Consider the following 19,297-nt stretch of genomic DNA (forward strand, 5'->3'; position numbering starts at 1 on the left):
TTAAATATTTTTTTTTTTGTATATTGATATTCATATTAAAAACTCCTTTTTTCTATTTATATAAAAAGAAAATAAAACTTTGTTATATATGGATCGTGGAATTGCATTCATCCACAAAAGATCTAGCTAATTTGCATATTCTTATAAACATTCATGTTAATTAATTCCTTATTAGTTTTTTCAGTTTTCTTATGGGATGATCATCTTTAGTTAACTATATGTAATTATATTCATGCAGATATTCTACATGATTTATATGATTGACTGACTGATTGGTTTTATGGCATATCAACCTATGTCTATGTTTATATAGTTAGATAAGGTATTTTTTTTTTTTTTAATTTTGTTGAGTAACCCTGTTATCTTCAGATATTTGAGAAGAGTAGTTGGGTCTACATGAGTGAATATGTCTTTTACAGTTTTTTCATTATATAGATTCAGTCGGTTTGTTTTCAAGTCTTCGCATCTTGTTAATATGTGATTTACTGTGTATGGTTCCTGGCAGGGTGTGCAAAGTGGGGCTTCTTCTTTTTTGAGTAGGTAGGAGTATTGTATAGAGGTATGACCTATTCGGAGTCTTGTTATTATAACTTCCTCCTTTCTGGTCATTCTTTTGTTTGGTTTCTGTTTTCCTATGGTTTCCTGGATTTGGTATAGCTTGTTTCTAGTGCATGAGTTCCATGACTCTTGCCATGTGTTTCTAATATATTTGTTAATGATTTGTTTTAGATCGGTATGAGGGATCTTATCATTGGTTATGGTCAAATTTAGTGCTGGTTTTGCTGCTTTGTCAGCTCTATCATTATCCTTTATATTGATATGACTGGGTATCCAACAAAAGAGAATGTTTTTATCATTAGGAATATCATCAATTCTATTTAGGGTTTTGGTGATTATTGGATTCGTTGGTTTCCTGTTTTCCAGTGTTTCGAGTACTGATTTGGCATCTAAGCAGATAATGAATTGTTTATCTTTAGAAGATTCTATAAGATCGAGTGCCATACCAATGGTTGATACTTCAGCACTGTAGATCGATGCTTTGTCTGGTAATCTTTTGATTAGGATTGTTTTATTGTGTATGGCTGCACATCTAACATTATCTCCATCTTTTGAACCGTCTGTATAAATTGTTGAGTGTTTGGAATACTTATCTTTAATTATTTGGAATTTTTCTTGATAGATGATTGGATTGGTTTTTGTTTTAGGGTATTTAATTAGGTCTGATATTATTTTTGGTTGTTTTGTCAGCCAGGGGGGGGATATTTAAGTTTTACAGATTCGTGTGTTGTTGCAATATCTATCTGGGCTTTATTTATGGATTCTTCCATACGTAGGCTAAATAGTTTTATAGAATTTTCTTTTCTATCAAAGAGGTTTTTGTATTGGGGGTGGAAGACACATTTGTAGGCAGGATTAGTTGGACATGAAGCCAATTTTGTATAATATTGCAGTCCTAGTTTTTCTCTTCTAAGTGATAATGAGGGTAAATCTGCTTCTACATATAAACTTTCCACTGGGGAGGTGGGGAATGCTCCTAGAGTCAATCTTAGCCCTTGGTGATGTATTGTGTCTAATTCCTTTATGTAGGACTTTCTTGTGGATCCATAGATATAGCATCCATAATCCAACTTGGATCTGACAAGGGATCTGTATAATTTAATTATTGAGTCTTTGTCTTCACCCCAGTCTGTATGAGCTACTACTTTTAAGAGTTGGATGGCTTTGTTGCATTTTTGTTTGAGGTATTTAATATGGGGAATGAATGTTAGCTTTTTATCGAAGATGATGCCCAGATATTTATACTGATCAACTATAGGTATAATTTCATTATCCAGTTTCAGTATTGGGTCATGGTGCATTTTCCGGGTTTGGCAGAAATGAATGGCTTTTGTTTTTTTCTTTTGAAAATTTAAAACCATTTTTTGTTGTCCATTCATTTATTTTGTTCAGACACAGTTGTAAATGGCGTTCTATTCTTGTAATACATTTTGATCTATAACAGATCAGGAAGCCATCCACATAGAGGGCACATTCTGTTCCTACATTTATATTTTTAACAATGTTATTTATTTTAATGCTAAAAAGTGTGACAGACAGGATGCTTCCTTGTGGTACCCCCCCCCGTTTCTTGTGTTTTTACTGATGGAGAGGGTATCACCTAATCGTACATTAAATTGCCTATTATTAATAAAATTTGTGATGAAAATGGGCATTCTGCCTTTTAATCCAAGCTTTTGTAGATCTTTTATAATGCCATGCCTCCATGCAGAGTCGTATGCTTTTTCAATATTGAAAAAGACTGCTGTAAGATGTTCTTTCTTGATAAAAGCTTCTCTGATGAAGGTTCTAGCCGGATCAGGTGGTCCATGGGGCTTCTTTAATTCCTAAATCCTGACTGATAGTCTGTAATCAGATTATTTGTCTCAAGGTGCCATATTAATCTGCTGTTAATCATTCTTTCGGAAATACAGCTAGTGAGTGCTATAGGTCAGTAATTCATGGGATTTGTAGAGTCCTTTGATGATTTAGGTATAGGGATTACTATGGCCTGCCTCCATATTTCAGGGACGTTGCCACTTTCCCAAATATCATTGAATATTTGTAGTAGGTAATCTGTAAATGTATCAGGAAGTTGTTTTATAAATTGACTAGCGGGGGGTACCCAGCGATGCCCGGGTGTTTTAAGCTAAATCAAAACTTTAGGGGTGGGGGTGAGAGTTAAAATAATAATAATAAAAAAAAGATTTGGTAGGTGAGTATGAGGATCGAACCCGAACCCGAACCCTTGAGGACAAGTTGGAAATTAAAGTGTGAAAAAAAAAAACAAAAAAACAGTGCGACGTTAACCATTGGGCTACCACGATATACAGCGGAAACACGTTTGTTTTTTTCCCCAACAGATGTTGGGGAGGATTAAACCAGCTCCCAATTGTCCAGATTGAATAGCAATTGTCTGATATACAAGATTGATCAAAGCTGATTGCTTCTAGACGTTTCCCGGTGCGATGGCCGTGAACGGTGCCTTAGCTTTGAATTAGTTTCGCTTTTTATACAAAAAAGCCGAATCAACACACGAGAAGCCAAAATAGCAATAATTTTGTAAAAATCGACATAAATAAATCTATGCACTACACGCGTTCTCAAATCCTAGATATTATTATCTAGGGCCTATATAAACAGTTGTAAGCGATTGTAACGAACCCGGGAGCATGTGCGAGAAAAGCCTTTGTCAGACATACACGAAACGGTCACACACATTTTGCCTTTTATATATATAGATAATGGATCTGATCAGGGCCAACAGCTAGGTCATGAGCTTTGCCTAGGGATACTTTCAATTCATTTTTAGAGAATGGCTGGTTGTATTTTTCTGTATTATTTGTCTGAAACTGGAGTTTTTCCTTTTCTGCTTTTTCCTTAATAATTTGGAATTTTTGGTTAGAGTTTTTGGAGGAGGAGTTTTTTGCAAAAGTTTCAGCAAGACAATTTACCATTTCTTTCTTGCTAGTAATTTTTTGGTTATTATAGATCAGGTGTTTAGTAGGGTTGCTGTTACTTTTCCCTGAGATCTTACGGATCATGTCCCAGACCTTTTTACTTTTTGTATTTATTTTTGATACATAGTTTTTCCATGATGTTTGCTTTGATTCCTTAATGGTTTTACGAGTTTTAGCTCTACTGTTATTATATTTATCGAGATTTTCTTTAGTTGGTTCTTTTTTGAATTTCCTTAGCATAGCTCGACGAGTTCTGATGGCTACTTTGCATTTTTCGTCAAACCAGGGTTTATTATGTTTTGAGGAGGTAGAGCTTTTTGGAATGCATTCCTCCACAATATTATACAGTGTATTAGTAAAATGTGTGATATTATTTTGGTTTGGGTTATTATCCGATGTTAATTTAGTCCGGCATAAATTTTGGAATTTTTTCCAATCAGCCTTCTGTAAGTTCCATTGGGATATTTTGTTTTCTGGCATTGGATCATTGTTTTCAAGTGTAATGGGAAAGTGGTCACTTCCATATGGATCTTCTAGTAATCCAAGGCAAGTGTTGGATCACACAATGTTAAATCAATTGATGTGAATGTACCAGTTCCTGGGTGTAAGTAAGTGTGTGTTTTATCATTAAAGAGGTATAGATTTTCGTTATTATATTTTCTATAATTTTTCCCCTTTTGCTTGTTTTTTCACTTTCCTATATCTCATTATGGCTGTTTAAGTCTCCCATAATGATGTATGGCTTTGGAAGTTGCTGTATTAGTTTGTTCAGATCTGTTTCTAAGATGCTTTCATTGGGGGGGGGTATGTATAGTGAGCAAATGAAGTTTAGGTATGGGTGGGGATAAGTTTTAATTTTTATATTGTTAAAGGTTTGCGATTTGAGAATTTCTTTAGCTTGTGTTTTTTGTTTCAATTCGATAAGTATGGTGTTATTTTGCAGTCGTTTTATCATTTTGGGTTTTATTTTTTGAGAGAAAATTTTTTCCATTGTAAAAGGTGAAATTTTATTTCATTTTTTTCAAGTGTTTCCATTACTAAAAATATTGAGTTTTCTTTGATTGAGCATTTCTGTTCATCCTCTGAACTTGAAATGTCGGAAACATCTGAAAAGTTTCTTTTTGGGGGTGTTTTGGGGGTAATAATCTTATTTGGATTATGGCTTTTATCAAGCCATAATCCAAATAAGATAGTTTTTTTCATCATCTTTGCTCCCCACCCACCTCGGAGCCCTATATGGGAAGTGCCTGGGAGGAAACCCATTCGCCCAGGCTCAACAAGGATACAAAGATGATATATTCGATTTACGTGATATCATTCATGAGCACCTGTTTTCCTTTGATGTTACTCTGGGATACGTAGTAATTTAAAGAGTTTGCAGCCATGTCATAGATATTTCACTTCGTCGATTGACCCTCAGCCACCGCTTTCCACCATATATTAGGAAATAGTTATTTGTGGGGAAGGGATAGGCATATTGTGTTAATGATATGTTTATAGGGTGGGCATTATATGGTGTGGCTTGACGTGACCAGCCGATTGATCGGATCGGGCCCCTCCGACCGCCTGTCTAGCCCAGTAAGGGCCAAACTACATGATTTATACTTGCATAATATTTGCATAAAAAGGTTATAGTAAACACAAACCTCTTTCTATATATATTTAGGTTGAATTCATTAGATATTGTTCATTTAAAAAGCAAACGTTGAAGTAAGAGACTTCAAATTCATTATTTATAGTGTCTTAATTTTATTTTACATATATAAATTATAACTTAATATTTTTTAAGACAGGCCAGATGTTTGAGAATTCAGAATCTAAATTGAGTGTTGAATTACCAACTCCCCAAATGCAATTTTAAAGAATAATTACTTTTTAAATCAACTCTCTATCACGCATGCACATTCGATAATATTCATTTTTTGTTTTTAATAGTAAAAGGCTGACTCGATAAATCATTATTTACTCACTTGTTCTAACTCAAGTCATAATTAATAATCACTCAATGACAACAGGTGATGTTCCTCGAAATTCGAGTGACAGCAAGTTTCTCCCAGATTCATGGTATGCTACACTTCTTTTGATAACAATTGCAAATAACTGTGTTCTCACACAAACTGTTTATCATGAAAATCGCATTTTCATATAAAAATTCTTTGATATACTTACATATACGGAGAAAAAAAAGTATCCCCAATAAAAATTAAAAGTTATCCAATACAATTTTCAAATTTTATTATAAAATTCAGTTTTATCGTATTAACTACTTTTAAAAAATGATATAAACAAAAGAAATCTAAGTGTCTTAAAATATTTATAATTAAAAATAAAAAACAACAAATTAGTGTGTCTTAAAACTTTTATGCAAAACTTTTTGAAACAGATTTTCAACATTAAGAAATTTAAATAAATTATCAAGATAAACACAAGATTAAAGGTAAGTGAAAATGTTTTCCTTGTGTGTGTGGGAGGGGATATGTAGTGTATAATAAAAGTCTCAATACAAAAAACATTTGGTTTTGTCTTCATTGCTAGAAAGAATGACTTGAGAGATACGTGATGAGATTAAAATGATACAAGCATGCGTACACATTTGTACAAAACAACTGATACAAACAATGCAACACACACACACACACACACCTTAGCATATATGAAATTAATGTAAATGTTATTATCACCTTTTTCCTTACTTGTTTTCGGATTGAAAGATAGGTTTTGTAAGGATTGGGAGGTTTTTCTAAAACAATTGGGTGTGAACTGATGACTTCTGTTGAGGTTTGTGCTTGGTCGGGCTTTGGTCGTAATTTCCTCTTCCGTGGATGAATACTGAACTCATCAGACTCTTCCACTGATGCTGAGGTGGTGGCCGGCGTTCCTGTTAAACCTGTCGAGGCTGTTGTGCCAGATTTCTGGCCTTTCACACCGGACAGTTCGTTTACCTGAGGTTGGCTGTCAGAGTTCCCTGAAAATCACAACAACACATTTAAAATATTTGCCCCCATTATTGTTTTTAAAAAGACATCAGTATTCATACATTCATATTTCATGCATTCATATAAGTCCATACTCTTATTTGAAAACAATTTGTATGAAAAAAAAAAAAAAAAAATATTGTAAACTAAAACAAAACAGATTTAAATAAAAAGAGGTAAAAATATATCTGAAGTTGATAATCCATAAAATAAACCAAGCCAATTACATTTTTTTGCTAACAAGTTTTTGGATTAGATTGAAAACGATAATAGTATTGAACATTTTGATATAGAATTAGATGAATCCAGAAATAATGTTTCAAAAAATTCAATATAAAAAGAGAGAAAAAAAAAAAAGGTGCATTTTTTGGAATTTAAATGGAATATATTAACAGAATTTTATCTGTGTATTAGGTTGATGCAAAAATAATGTTTTCATATATATAGTTGAACGTCAAAAAAACCCATTATTTTTGCACCAACCTAATATTAATATTGTAGTAATAGTGTAAATGTTCTATGTAATGATTTTTATTAAGGATTGAATTAAGATAAATAAAATAGAAGCTGCTCAGAGCAGCATGATAAATAATAATTTCTAATAAATATTGTTTCAATATTGATATGAATTATTATTCCTTTGCATGCAACACCAAGGGAGGTAATCAAATATATATTCAAGCAGAAGCTGACTCAACATATTAGTATTGTTTGTAATTTCAACAAAACTATTTTTTCAAGTGAATTTAATTAGAGGTCATAGATAAGTTGTAAAGTAATAAAAAGCATATGCCATCATTTTTGATGGCATAGATATCAAATATATCTGAGAAAATTTGAAAAATATATAAAAAAAAAACTTTTCATTAAAATTTTACAAGCACCTCCACTTTTCACATGCGTAACCTAAGAAGAATCCTGAGTATTAAATGGTCAGATTTCATCAACAACATTGAGGTCCTTGAGCATGTGGATCCACCCAGTATGTACACTCGTGTCAGCGTAGACTGCGCTGGCTTGGACATGTCCGGAAGATGGAAGGATCTCAAAAGACTTCCTCTACGAAGAATTGATAATCGTCAAGATCAAGAGAAAAAGAGGGAGGGGGGGGGGTCACCCTCAGCTTTAATTCAAAGACACATGTAAAAGAGATATGAAAGAGCTCAGCATAGATCTTCAAAGATGGGAAGGACTTGCTAATCAGCGTGATCTATGGAAACACCAGGTCACCAGTGGCCTCAAGAGAGGCAAGGATAAACTTCATCAGTTGTGGCAGGAGAAGCGAGCCTAATGCAAAGTACGACTGCGTTGCTCGCAACTAGCTTTTAGGTACAGAACCTTTAGGGCACAGAATCAAGATCAGTTATCATCAATGGACACCAATGGATTTACATATTTTTCTACACAATAACAAGTTTACATAATATAAAATTAAAATTGTATTTAGCATACAAGTTTAAAATAGCATTGGCATTGCTAAATGTATTAAATAGTTGCATCTTGAAAATACAAGTTCTGGTTTATTTTAATTTCCCAAATAATAAAATGTATTGTTTCAAGCTGTCTCTTTCTCTCTCTATATAGAAATGGCTAATCCTTTATCTGTAATACTAAGGGAGTTAATTTGGTAAGTGAATGTGACAACTATTTTCCACATGTAAATTTAATTATAAAATTTGTTGACAAGTTAAAGCAATAAGTATGCCGTCATTTTCAATAGCACAAATCTACTAATAGAAACTGGAATGTGGCATGCAGAAAAAAATTTTTTTTTTTTCCTACCTTGCTTATCCTTGTCAGAATGATGATCTTTTTTCTGCTGTTGCTGCATTTGCGCCGTATGAGAGCGCAGACACCGCGTGATTCGCTGTGTTGTTTTTTCCTCCTTTTCTTCCTTTGCGTCATCTTTCTCCTTTGATTTTGATGGCTCCTCTTTTTCTTTCCCTACCTGAGAGTCTCCGTCTCGCGATGATTGCACCGAAGACGTCGTCTGGTTGGTGGGTTTGTCACAACTGCTCGTCGTGCTGCTTGACGTCGACGTGCTGGTTGTGGTAGTAGTACTCGTCGTCGTAGTAGTGGTCGTTGCCGAGGTGGTGGTTGCTGGTTTGCTGCTGCTGCTGCTGCCGCTGCCACCGCCATCTGCTGCCTCGGTTGCAGCTATACTGTTGTTCACTGCCGATACCACGGTGCTGCCGATCGCAGCTGATGATGCAGAGCCACTGCCTGTTGCAGGCAGCGCTTTGTCCGCAGCAGAGCAAGTGGACAGGTTGGCAGCTGTCGTGGAGGCAGAAGATGTGGTCGGAGCAGCGTGATCACTAGCAGCAGATGAAGGGCGTGAGGAAGCCGGGCTTGATGCCCGAGATGACGTCTGTGAAGCTGTGTGTGACTCGATTATGGGCTCCTCTAAATTGTTTTCGCGGGTTGGGTTTAACACATATGGTAATGCCGGCTTGGTTAGGACCATTTTCAAGTCAGAATCATTGGAAGATGTCTGTTTAGGTGGGATTATTATCCGCAGGGGTGGAACCTTTAGTGAGGAGGAGGACGACGACGACGAAGACGAAGATGATGACGACGAAGAGCGGGTCTCCTTATCTGACTTTAACATAAACCTATCTTTTTCAGATCTTGTTGGTGAAGACGCCCGCGATACATCCGACTTAGCAGATAACCCTGGAAGGTGGTCATCTGTACGAGGTGATGAACGCAACTCCCATTTACCCGTGACCGGCCCGGGGGAAGGCACGACTGAAGACAGCGTGCTTGGCTCACTCGTATTATTACCAGAGTTCCTCCGTAGCGAGGAAGTGTTCGAATTGTGGCTACTTGAATCTGGTGTATGCATTTCAACTTGTATATTGTTTGTTGTTCCTGAGCTAAGCGTGTTACTATGAGAACAAGTATTGGATAATGAAAAAGATGAGGAGGATAATTGTGAGAGGTCGGATGGTGGGAAATCGGAGCTAGATGATGAACAAGTCAAAGTTTTCAACCGTGATTGCGATGCAGTCGTAGCTGTAGTAATATTAGTGTCCAACTCTTTAACCTGTGGAATGCAATTTGAGGTGGTTCGGATCGGTACCGTCACCACCTGCTTAAGCATTTCTGGCATGCTTGTTTCATCCTCTGCATCACTGATATCTTCAAATTGTGGGGTGAATGACTGGATTGAATGTGATGAGGACACAAGAAGCTCCCCGTAGCTCTTGCCGCCCTCATCATCATTCAATTGCCCATCACCAACACAACCCTTGTTATTGTCGATGTTCTCTTGGTGTGGACCACATTCTGACACTAATGACATACCGGTCACGCGATTCTCAACCTGCCCAGATTCTTTGACAGGTCCAGGCCCCGTTGTAACTGTGGACAATGCTAAATTGCTCTTAGTACTTGCAGCCGTGGCTGTGGAAATTCCTCCCACCCCCATGCCAACACCACCACCACCACCACTACTACTGCCACCGCCCCCTCCTCCCCCACTGCCAACACCACCACCGCGCGACTCATACAAATCACTGTCGTTGCTACTGTTGCTCTCCATGAATGTCACGGAGTCCTTGTGTTCGCCAGGTTCGACAGTGACACTGTACGCTTTGTACTGCGTTTCCATAGTGTCTTTTGATTTCTCTGAAGATTCCCCGCTACACGGGACATCTTTTATCAGTTTCAGAAAGAGGCGGGGAGAAGCAGTTTTTTCAGGGGATTTGGGGAGTAAGGAACGCCTTGTACTTGAACTGGACGACATGCTGCAGCTACGTTCCCATTTGGGTACAGACGAACCAGTGAAGCGTGGGGACAAATCTGTAGAAAAGAAAGGAAAAACAAAAAATGAACAACTGTAAATTCACAGATTGAGCATGTGAAATTAATACAAATGAGGCAAGGAGCAATATGAAATTTTGCAACACATGTGCAAGAGAAAATGAGAGATGAAATTGCTTGGTCGCCATTTGAAATTATAAAGAATCTCATCCGTTAACAGAATGATTCCTTTTTTTCATTTACAAAGAGTACATAAAATCAAATTCTTGAGAGCAATAAACAAAGGGTGTAAAAAATAATTAAAAAAGAAAAATAAAGGGGATGACCAGAAAACATCCTTTTCCTTGGCTATTACATCGAGATTTAGGGGAGGCTACCACTACTTTCCCAGGATTATTCCACTTACTCTTGATCCTCACTATATAATGCTGAGTCTTTAAAAAGGGGGCATCAAGTACCATTTTTTGAATCTTTGATATAACTTGACTGAGGATTGAATCCAGGTCTTCAGGTCAATTTGCAAATACTAACTATTATGCCAAATAGGCTAGTGAACAAAGAGTATTAAAGATATTAATTTACTAATATATAAAGAGCACAGACGCACACTCTAACAGAAGGGAGATCAGCAATGGCGAGAGTATTGATGTTGACTGTTATAAATTCATCAGGAAAATGAAAGACACACAATTTGGTAGAAATATCAACTACATCAATAATCATATCCTTTCATAATCCAAAGGTTGCTAGATAAATCCTGATGCTGAACAGTATGTAGACTAGCAAAACTATATACACAGGGCATGCATATATTTGCTAGGATTAAATTCTTATCATTCAGAAAATAAAAAGGTTACAAATTAATAAATTTAACAACAGTGATGTTGTTTTGGTTGCAGACACAAAATCTTTATATTTTCCTTATGCATTTAAATAAGTTTTTATTATATACAAATTTATGTTGTTAGAGAAAATTATTTCTAACTGTTCATCAGCTCACTAAAAAGTAAAATAGAAAAAATAAATTTTCATCCACATTGAACTGTAAATGTTATTCATTACTTACTCTAACATATGAGGGTTGTTGCAAAAGTAATGTACCCTATTTTTTTTATTTAACTAAAAAAAGTTGAAGAGCTACAAAGTAGTACCATTGAAATGAGCAACATTTTGTGCTTCAGAATTTAATTTTCTATATAGTCGCCACCATTCTCAATGCACTTTTGCCAGCGATGGAGTGTGGTTGCGCATGGGTATCCTGACCATGCTTTGTCACTCACATCTGTTGCCACTCTGAAATCGATAAACCCATCTAACGATGCTAAGATCAATTGCATTGGTTTCATAAACATTCAATAGGCGCCGGTGAATATTGATCAGTTCAATTTTTTTTGCAAAGAGGAATTCAATGACGCATCTCTGTTCTGGTGTGCGTCCATAACAGGGATTGCTTTCTTAGAGTCTCATACCATCAATATCTGCAACAGAAAGCTGGAACTTTCAGGTCATGAATGTATAAGTTCAATCATCATAACAATGATCTGTATTTCCCTCTGATCCATTTGGGCAAAATAGAAAAATAGAAGGCATTACTTTTGGAACGTCCCTCCTAAGAACATTACATTGAGTAAAAACTATTTAATTAATGCCATGAATTGGCAATGAATATCTAAAAATAAATTTTTTTTATGAATAAAATTGAAATGAAATGTTGAAATTTAGTTTTAATTGTTCTATTATACCTTATTTTCTATTTGAACTGCTTTCATTATTTTACTGAACAATCAGAATGATTTCTTTCAATGTAGTGATAAGACGTCACCTCCATCTAGTAGCAAATTAAGAGAGTTAACATAAATGTGATTGAAATCAGGAAAGATAAAAATAGAGAGTATTTTTTTCTTACCTTCCGAGTCACCCGCTCGGTCCTCCTCTTTAGCAGATGACGTACTCTCTGGGGACGTTGGGGAGCGGTTATCATCTGCACTCGAACTGTCACTACTTGAATATGAAATCTCTTTTCTTAATAACTTTTCGGTATCTGGAGATGCGGCAACATCCATTGGTGTCTGGCCCCTGCTATTCGACTGGAGAGGATTGGCCCCGTGCTTCAACAGCAACTCCACAAGCTTCAAATGCAAAGAAAAACAACAAACAATAAAAAACGGGAAAATACAGTTCATTCAGAGTAAAAAAAAAAAATTTTTTTAAATTAATAAAACATGTTAGATAATTTGGGAGAAATCTTTCTCTTTTCTTTGTAAAAAAATAATTACTAATTAGAATGAACTTCATTCAAATGTTGGCATTCATTTTTTTTTTTTGTTTGCATCAATTTTAGATTAATTTATATATGCACAAGATGGACTACATGAAAGTTGCCAACACCACATAGTTAAAAAAATGGAGCAATATCTCCAACTATAGTTGAACATAGCATGCTGAGGCTGTATCTGTTGCACTATCAACACATCTTGTAATGGTCAGTAAAAACACAAGAAGTAGGAATGAAAAAGAGAATTCACTCTCTTTCTCTCCTATAATCATTATTTTAAAGAGGGTAGTTTATAAGTACCATTAACTAATTAACTTTAATAATACAAAGCAGAAATAATAACAATAAAAAATATATATAAAGTGCTCCTGTACTTTTTGCATAAATAAATTTTCCAAACCTAGGGTTCTTTTATGGAAACTGAGTAAAGAAAAGATAAAAGTTCAACATATTTGACACTCAAGCAGTAATCAGTAATGTCCCAGTAAAAGGGAATTTCATTTTTTGTAAATTTGAGATAAGAGGCATACTGCGTTGAGTTCATGTGTTTAATCCATTTCAAATAGTGTTAGATAATAGGTATTATAACAATTCAGTTTTTGTTGCTAGGCCATTTTCTCCTTTTCTCTTATGCAATTGAATTAATTCTTTATGTTAATGTTATTCCTCCAGTCAGGCAGCAGATTAATATTTTCAAAATTAAGCCATCGTTAATATTTGAGGGAATTGAAGAGACACAGTAAATATATGATAGCCAGTGTTATTTTTAATAGTAATATAATAATAATTATTCACATTATATGAGGAGAAACATTTATGAAGTAATAATAATGATAGTGAATATGAACTAGTATGAAAGTAGGTGAGAAACCAAGAATATGTTGACAGTAACTAACATTCAGTCAATTTATTAGTTATTTTCTTTTGGAGATGAGAATATCAATATGGTTAGTTAAATGACACCAGAAAATTATCAGTTAGAGAAAAACATCTTTTTTTTTTTTTTAAATTTTTTCTGCTATATTTGTTTTTTGTTTATTAATTTTCAGAAATTTACTTAGTTGTTTTTATATTTAAAAGTTTGATTTGTTATATTTTACATTTTTGTTACTGATAACTTTATATCTTTTGTTACAGGATACATAACTTAATTTCTTTGTTTTCTGCATTAGCACATGAGTTCAGCAGAGATTCTCTTAAACAAAATATAAGTTTTTCTTTTTCTTGTCTTTAAACTGCTAAACAATATTTTTTCTCTTTTTACTTTATAATATATCAACCAAAAATAATTACCATGCTTATTATTGATTCACATGTTTGACAGAATATGATGAAAGAAAGCATTCTTATGCATTCTTTGAATTGTCAAATTGAGCAACTCTAGCCTACCAACAACAAAACTATGAAAACACTTTAATATGAGCTGTCCCTATTCAGAATGTTTTTCATTTTTGTTTTGCCTTTTTCTTTCTTTGCAATATAGTTTATAATTACTAATATTTTCTTTTAGTGGAGGGTTTCCCTTAAACCATCCATCTCCTAGTGATATGTATTGCTGTTACTATGTATTGCTTTTGCTCGTTGTTGCAAGCAACAGCCGATTCCTTTCTTTAGATTAAATTGATGCTGAGAGTTAAAACCCTTAGGGAAAAATCATGACAAGAGCTATGGGTATGAGATTTTATATAAATGTGAAAAACTATACATAAATGACAAATACCAACACTAAAACTAAGGTTAGAAGAAAACTGAAAAGTCGTAATACATGGAGATATTGAAAAGTCAAGTATGACCGATTACATATGAAGGGAAAAATAAAACGATCTATCCTTATGGGGCAAAGTAAAAATTATAGACACAGAAGATCAGTGGAGAGTAAGACAACCCACCCCCCAAAAGCAGCACATATGCTGGGCGACGATAACCTACTAAGCAAACCTAGTATAGAATTTAATACAATATGAGAACCATTAATTATAAATAACAGATAAAGTGACTATATATATGCTAATTTGCACTAATAAGTAGCAATATATAGCAATAAGTAGTAAGATTATACATTTAAAAGCAAAAATAGATTTACGGTTCCCAAAATTCAGACTAGAATTGTCTGCAAGAACCCATGGTGTAAAGTATTAGGTAAAATTCAGTTGTAAACAAGCTGCACATGATGCTGCATGTGAAATGATGCCACAAAAAATAGTGAAGAAATGATGAATGTGAGAAGCGTGAAGGTTGAGTTGGTCCTAAAAACAAATATAACTTCCATCATAGTTAAAAATTGAGTAATTTGATTTGAACTTATCACATTTTTTTGCTCTTTTTGACCTAATCATGGCGCCTCTCCATTCTAAGAACTTATGTTTTCAGGGTACTCCCCCAACCATTTCTCACGGTTGTAATTCAATCGGCCCAAGCAATACGCTTTCCCCTGTCGGACTCCTCAACATCGAGAAAACCTGTTTCTTCAATTCTGCGATGCAAAACTTTTCTTGTGACCCCTTTTGAGCTCCTGGGAATGCCAAATTCTAGTGAAAATGGACAAACGGTGCCGTTTCACACCTTAAGACATGTATATTTGAATTCAGCACTATAGAAACCCACTATATAGACATATTAAGTTTTTGAGTAATATGAAAAAAGAGCTCCAAAAAGGCATGTTTTTTTTTTTAGCCCTAAAAGTCCCAGAGGGATGCGAACCAGAATTTTGTCAGGGTCACCCATACTTAATTTATATTAAGAACAATGGTCTCCACATTTTGGCCAAGTTTCAGGAAAATCTAATGGATGGATCAAATACCATAGTGTCATTTTTGGCCATTTTCAACCTCTTTTTTGAGACTCTGTGGACGCTGAATTCCAGTGTAAATGGATAATGGTGTAGTTTCAGGCTTTATTGACCACCATGTAAAAACACTATATAGTCAGACATATCAAGTTTTTGTTGAGAAATATGAAAAAAGAGCCACAAAAGAGGTGTTTTTAGCACTGAAAATCCCTGGGGACACGAATCAGAATTTTGCCAAGGTCACCCATACTGGATTTATATTAAGAACAATGGGCTCCAAATTTTAGCCAAGTTTCAGAAAAATTTAATGGATGAATCAAAAGTTATGGGGCAAAACATGTCATTTTTGGCCATTTTGGAGCATTTTTGACCTCTTTTGATCCCCTGGGGACGCAACGGGAATTTTCATAAAAAAAATTATTTTACTGTGCACATTTATTTAATGAAATACAGTTTGTGGCAAAATTTCAGGAAAAACTAATGGCCAATTATCTGATAATCGTTCGGACTAACAAATGCATGAATGCCACCGAAAACATAGGTCCCTCTCCGATAAATCAGGGGACCAATTAGACTTTTCTGGAAGTTTAAAGTTCAATCTTCAGTGTGGATCATACTCAAAATTCAATTGAAAATTACTTAAGACTACCTGGTCATGGTTGACGGAACAAAAGCATACTACCTTCATGTATTAAATAAAGGGTTCCATTCAAAATTCTGTGCAGATTCCAAAGTTTAAGAAGATACACTTAAAAGTCGGAGGTTACATCAATTGAAACATTGTGAAAATACTCAAAATGATTTAATTGCTTTTCAATTTTGAATAGCCACAATTTTTTTTTTTTTTTTTTTTTACAATTGAAGAAAAAAAAATTAAAATAGACACTTATTTATGAAATCGTGACAATTTGAAATTTGATAGTACTTTTGAAGTTTTTTTTAACTAATGCTAGGAATGTATTTGTGCTACAAAACAAAAAAAGAAATTAACAATATTCCTTCCTATAATGCACCTAGTCTTCAGGAATGTGATATTAAAAGTTTAATCAATTTACATTTAATTTTTAGCAGAGATGTTTTAAATTAGCAAGTGGAAAGATAATTCAATAGAGGAATATATGTAAAAAAAATTTTTTAATTGCAATAAAATTGATCATACAAAATGTTGAGATTTAAATTGTATTTAGAGATTTAAAAATATTTCCTTTAATTTATACAGCTTAAATAAAGATAAACTAAAAGGAAAATGGATGCTGGTCGATTTTTTTTTTCTAAATTATTTTTAATAGGATTTTTAAGCTTAAATTTATTCATTACAAGTTTTTAATTAATTTTTTTAAAAATAAATTATTATCAATTAATTTAATGATTTTACACATACACAATATCTGATCTAATGATTTTTTAAATAGAAATGCACGGTGAACACTAGAAATTCAAATCGCATCGATTTGATGGGGGCACTACCCTGCTAATTATTAGTTCCAAATTGACAAAATGACCATAACTGCATCGGATGAAGTTACATATATTATTGCAAAGAAAGGAAAACTGTATATAGACTTATGCGATGTTATACTTTCCTGTAGAACTATTAAGAATAAATCCAAAGTGAGGGGGTTGTTAAATAGTCAATGGGTTTCCTTAGGGTTTGGCTCCTTTAAAAACATTAAGAACCAAGTATATTGATGACGGGATAGTGTCACTTTTACATCAATTTTTGTTTCTAGTGCAAATAATTCTATGAATTTTGAAAGAAAATACTTAAAAACATTTTTGGCAACATGGTTTTAAATTAATTGATTATAAATAAACTTGAAAAAAAAAAAAAAAAACTGGTTGTGAATTGTGGCATGTGTTCTTACCTTTTGGTGGCCATTGGCAGAAGCATCATGTAAGGGGGTGTCATTCTCTAAGCCATGGACATTTACATTGGCTCCAGCTTTCAAAAGATGTTTGGCTATGATCAACCAACCATGATTGCAAGCTTCATGAAGTGGAGTCCAACCTAAAAAGAGAAAAAGAGACAAATATTAAAAAAAAAAAAAAAAAAAAAAGGTAGGTAAACAGAACCACATTTTTACAGAGGCAACGCATAAGCTGTACATCATCAACAAACAAAAATCAAGAAATCATTACAGCAACATTTTTGAAATGTCTATATAATCTTGAAGCATCATCATTTTGTGAGCTGGAATTGTAAATTTTGTTATATCTTCACAATCAGATTGAGAATTACAACCACTTTCTATTCATTCCATTTGTTTAGTAGAATTCAACCAAGGAGGAGGAATGGCTCATTTTATAAGTGCAGATGGAGAACAGCTTTAACTGTTAATCTTGATTTTTGTATGTTTCAACTGTTATCTACTGACTACTACTACTACTACTACTACTTAGGATAAGATTTAACACCAATCATCATGATTAAGTTATGCTTTACTGACTTTAATTGATAAAAAAAAAGCTTTAGATGATAATACCCCCAACTCATTTTTTTTTTTTTTTTTTACATAGGCATCACCACATTATCAAGGCCCAGAGGCCACTCAAGGATAAGGGTTAAAGAGTGTACAGTAGAAATTGGTCAATATAGTAATTATTAGTAATGAAAATTTGGTAAATTTGATAACTTATATGGAACGGCTCATCAAGAACTTATTTACGTTAGACTTGAACACAACCATATTGTAGTCAGCCGGAAAGCAGGAAAACGGAAGACAATTCCACAGGCGTGCAGTTCTAAGAAAGAAGCTTTGTTCATGGAATCTACGATTAGGTTTAGGCACAGATAAAGAGTGGGGGGAATTATTGATAGTGTTTACAGCTAGACGAGTGTTTCTTGTGAAAGTTTGGCGAGGGGGGACCATAGATTGAAGCTCAGTCGAACACTTTCCATGAAAATAATGATATATCAGAGACAAACTCGCAACATCTCTTCTGTGAGATAGAGGTTGCAAGGAGGAGAAAAGGACATCTCCTACGAGGCTACGAAGTCTATTTTGAACTCTTTCAAGGCAGGACAAGTCCTTTCTAGCAGCTCCTGCCCAGATGTGGCAACAGTATTCCATCCTTGGACGTACCTGGCTCTTATATAGAGAATAGCATCAGCAGTGAGATATTTACCGGATCGATAGAAAGATCCCACCATTTTTCCAGCGGCCTTGGCAACAGATTTGATGTACGTGTTCCATTTAAGATCAGGAGTAACTCATTTTATAAAGTTATTAGAATTTTTATTGAAATTACTTTTATGAAAGCAGAATTGAATTTCTTTTAAAATATAAACACTATGAAAAGGTAAAAAAAAAAAAAATACAATTTTAATAATCTGAAATTGAATCATCATTTGTATAGGAAATTTCTTGATTTCATATATTCTTTTTTTAAACACGGGTTTGTCTGTTTTATAGCATATGAACCAATTTTAGGATCATTTAATGTGAAAACAACACCTATTGCCAATGATTAATTGATTAGTTGAATACAAATCATTATTTTACTATAACTGGTAGGATGGCAGGTGGGTGTTGAAGTTTTGTACCTTTCTCAATTTAATCTGATTTGAAATAAGCATAGCAAATTCCGTAGGGTACAATGGTAACCATTTGGATAATCATGGAGATAAGCGTTCTCGCATGAATTAAGCAAAATTATATATATATATATATATATATATATATATATATATATATATATATATAAAGACTTGAGCATTCATACCACCTCAAAAATTACTGGGACAATTTACTAATCTTTAGCTATGTAAAGGAATACATTTTATGAGGCAAAACACAAATTTAAAAACAAGTTCTGTAAACTTTTGTCATCTGAGTAATCCATTCTAGAGGAAGTGGCAATAATTCAATGGTTAATGACATAGACTATGCGTACAAAGTGTGAGCTTTGTTAAAGCTATTACATCACTTTCACCAATACCTTTAAGAAAAGGTATGGAACCATTCGTCTTCCATCTAATTATGAAATATAATAAGAA

General features: G+C 34.1%; 1 protein-coding gene across 9 annotated transcripts in view; it reads right to left on the bottom strand.

Annotated features, from left to right (window-relative positions):
* LOC145292852 (uncharacterized) overlaps nucleotides 1-19,297 on the bottom strand; it is a 299,621-nt gene that overhangs the window by 12,254 nt on the left and 268,070 nt on the right. For 7 of the 9 annotated variants that reach the window (XM_080138969.1, XM_080138977.1, XM_080138960.1 and 4 more), the window contains 4 exons: nucleotides 17,166-17,308; nucleotides 12,144-12,366; nucleotides 8,255-10,276; nucleotides 6,179-6,462 (listed from right to left, as the gene is read on the bottom strand). In XM_080138969.1, coding sequence (XP_079995095.1) covers nucleotides 6,179-6,462; nucleotides 8,255-10,276; nucleotides 12,144-12,366; nucleotides 17,166-17,308 — 2,672 coding nt within the window. The remainder of the gene's footprint in view (nucleotides 1-6,178; nucleotides 6,463-8,254; nucleotides 10,277-12,143; nucleotides 12,367-17,165; nucleotides 17,309-19,297) is intronic. The other 2 variants (XM_080138953.1, XM_080139004.1) reach the window with 1 other exon arrangement.

The sequence above is a fragment of the Euprymna scolopes genome, chromosome 2, assembly GCF_053919585.1.
Source record: "Euprymna scolopes isolate OS-2025 chromosome 2, ASM5391958v1, whole genome shotgun sequence".
Lineage (NCBI taxonomy): Eukaryota > Metazoa > Mollusca > Cephalopoda > Sepiida > Sepiolidae > Euprymna > Euprymna scolopes.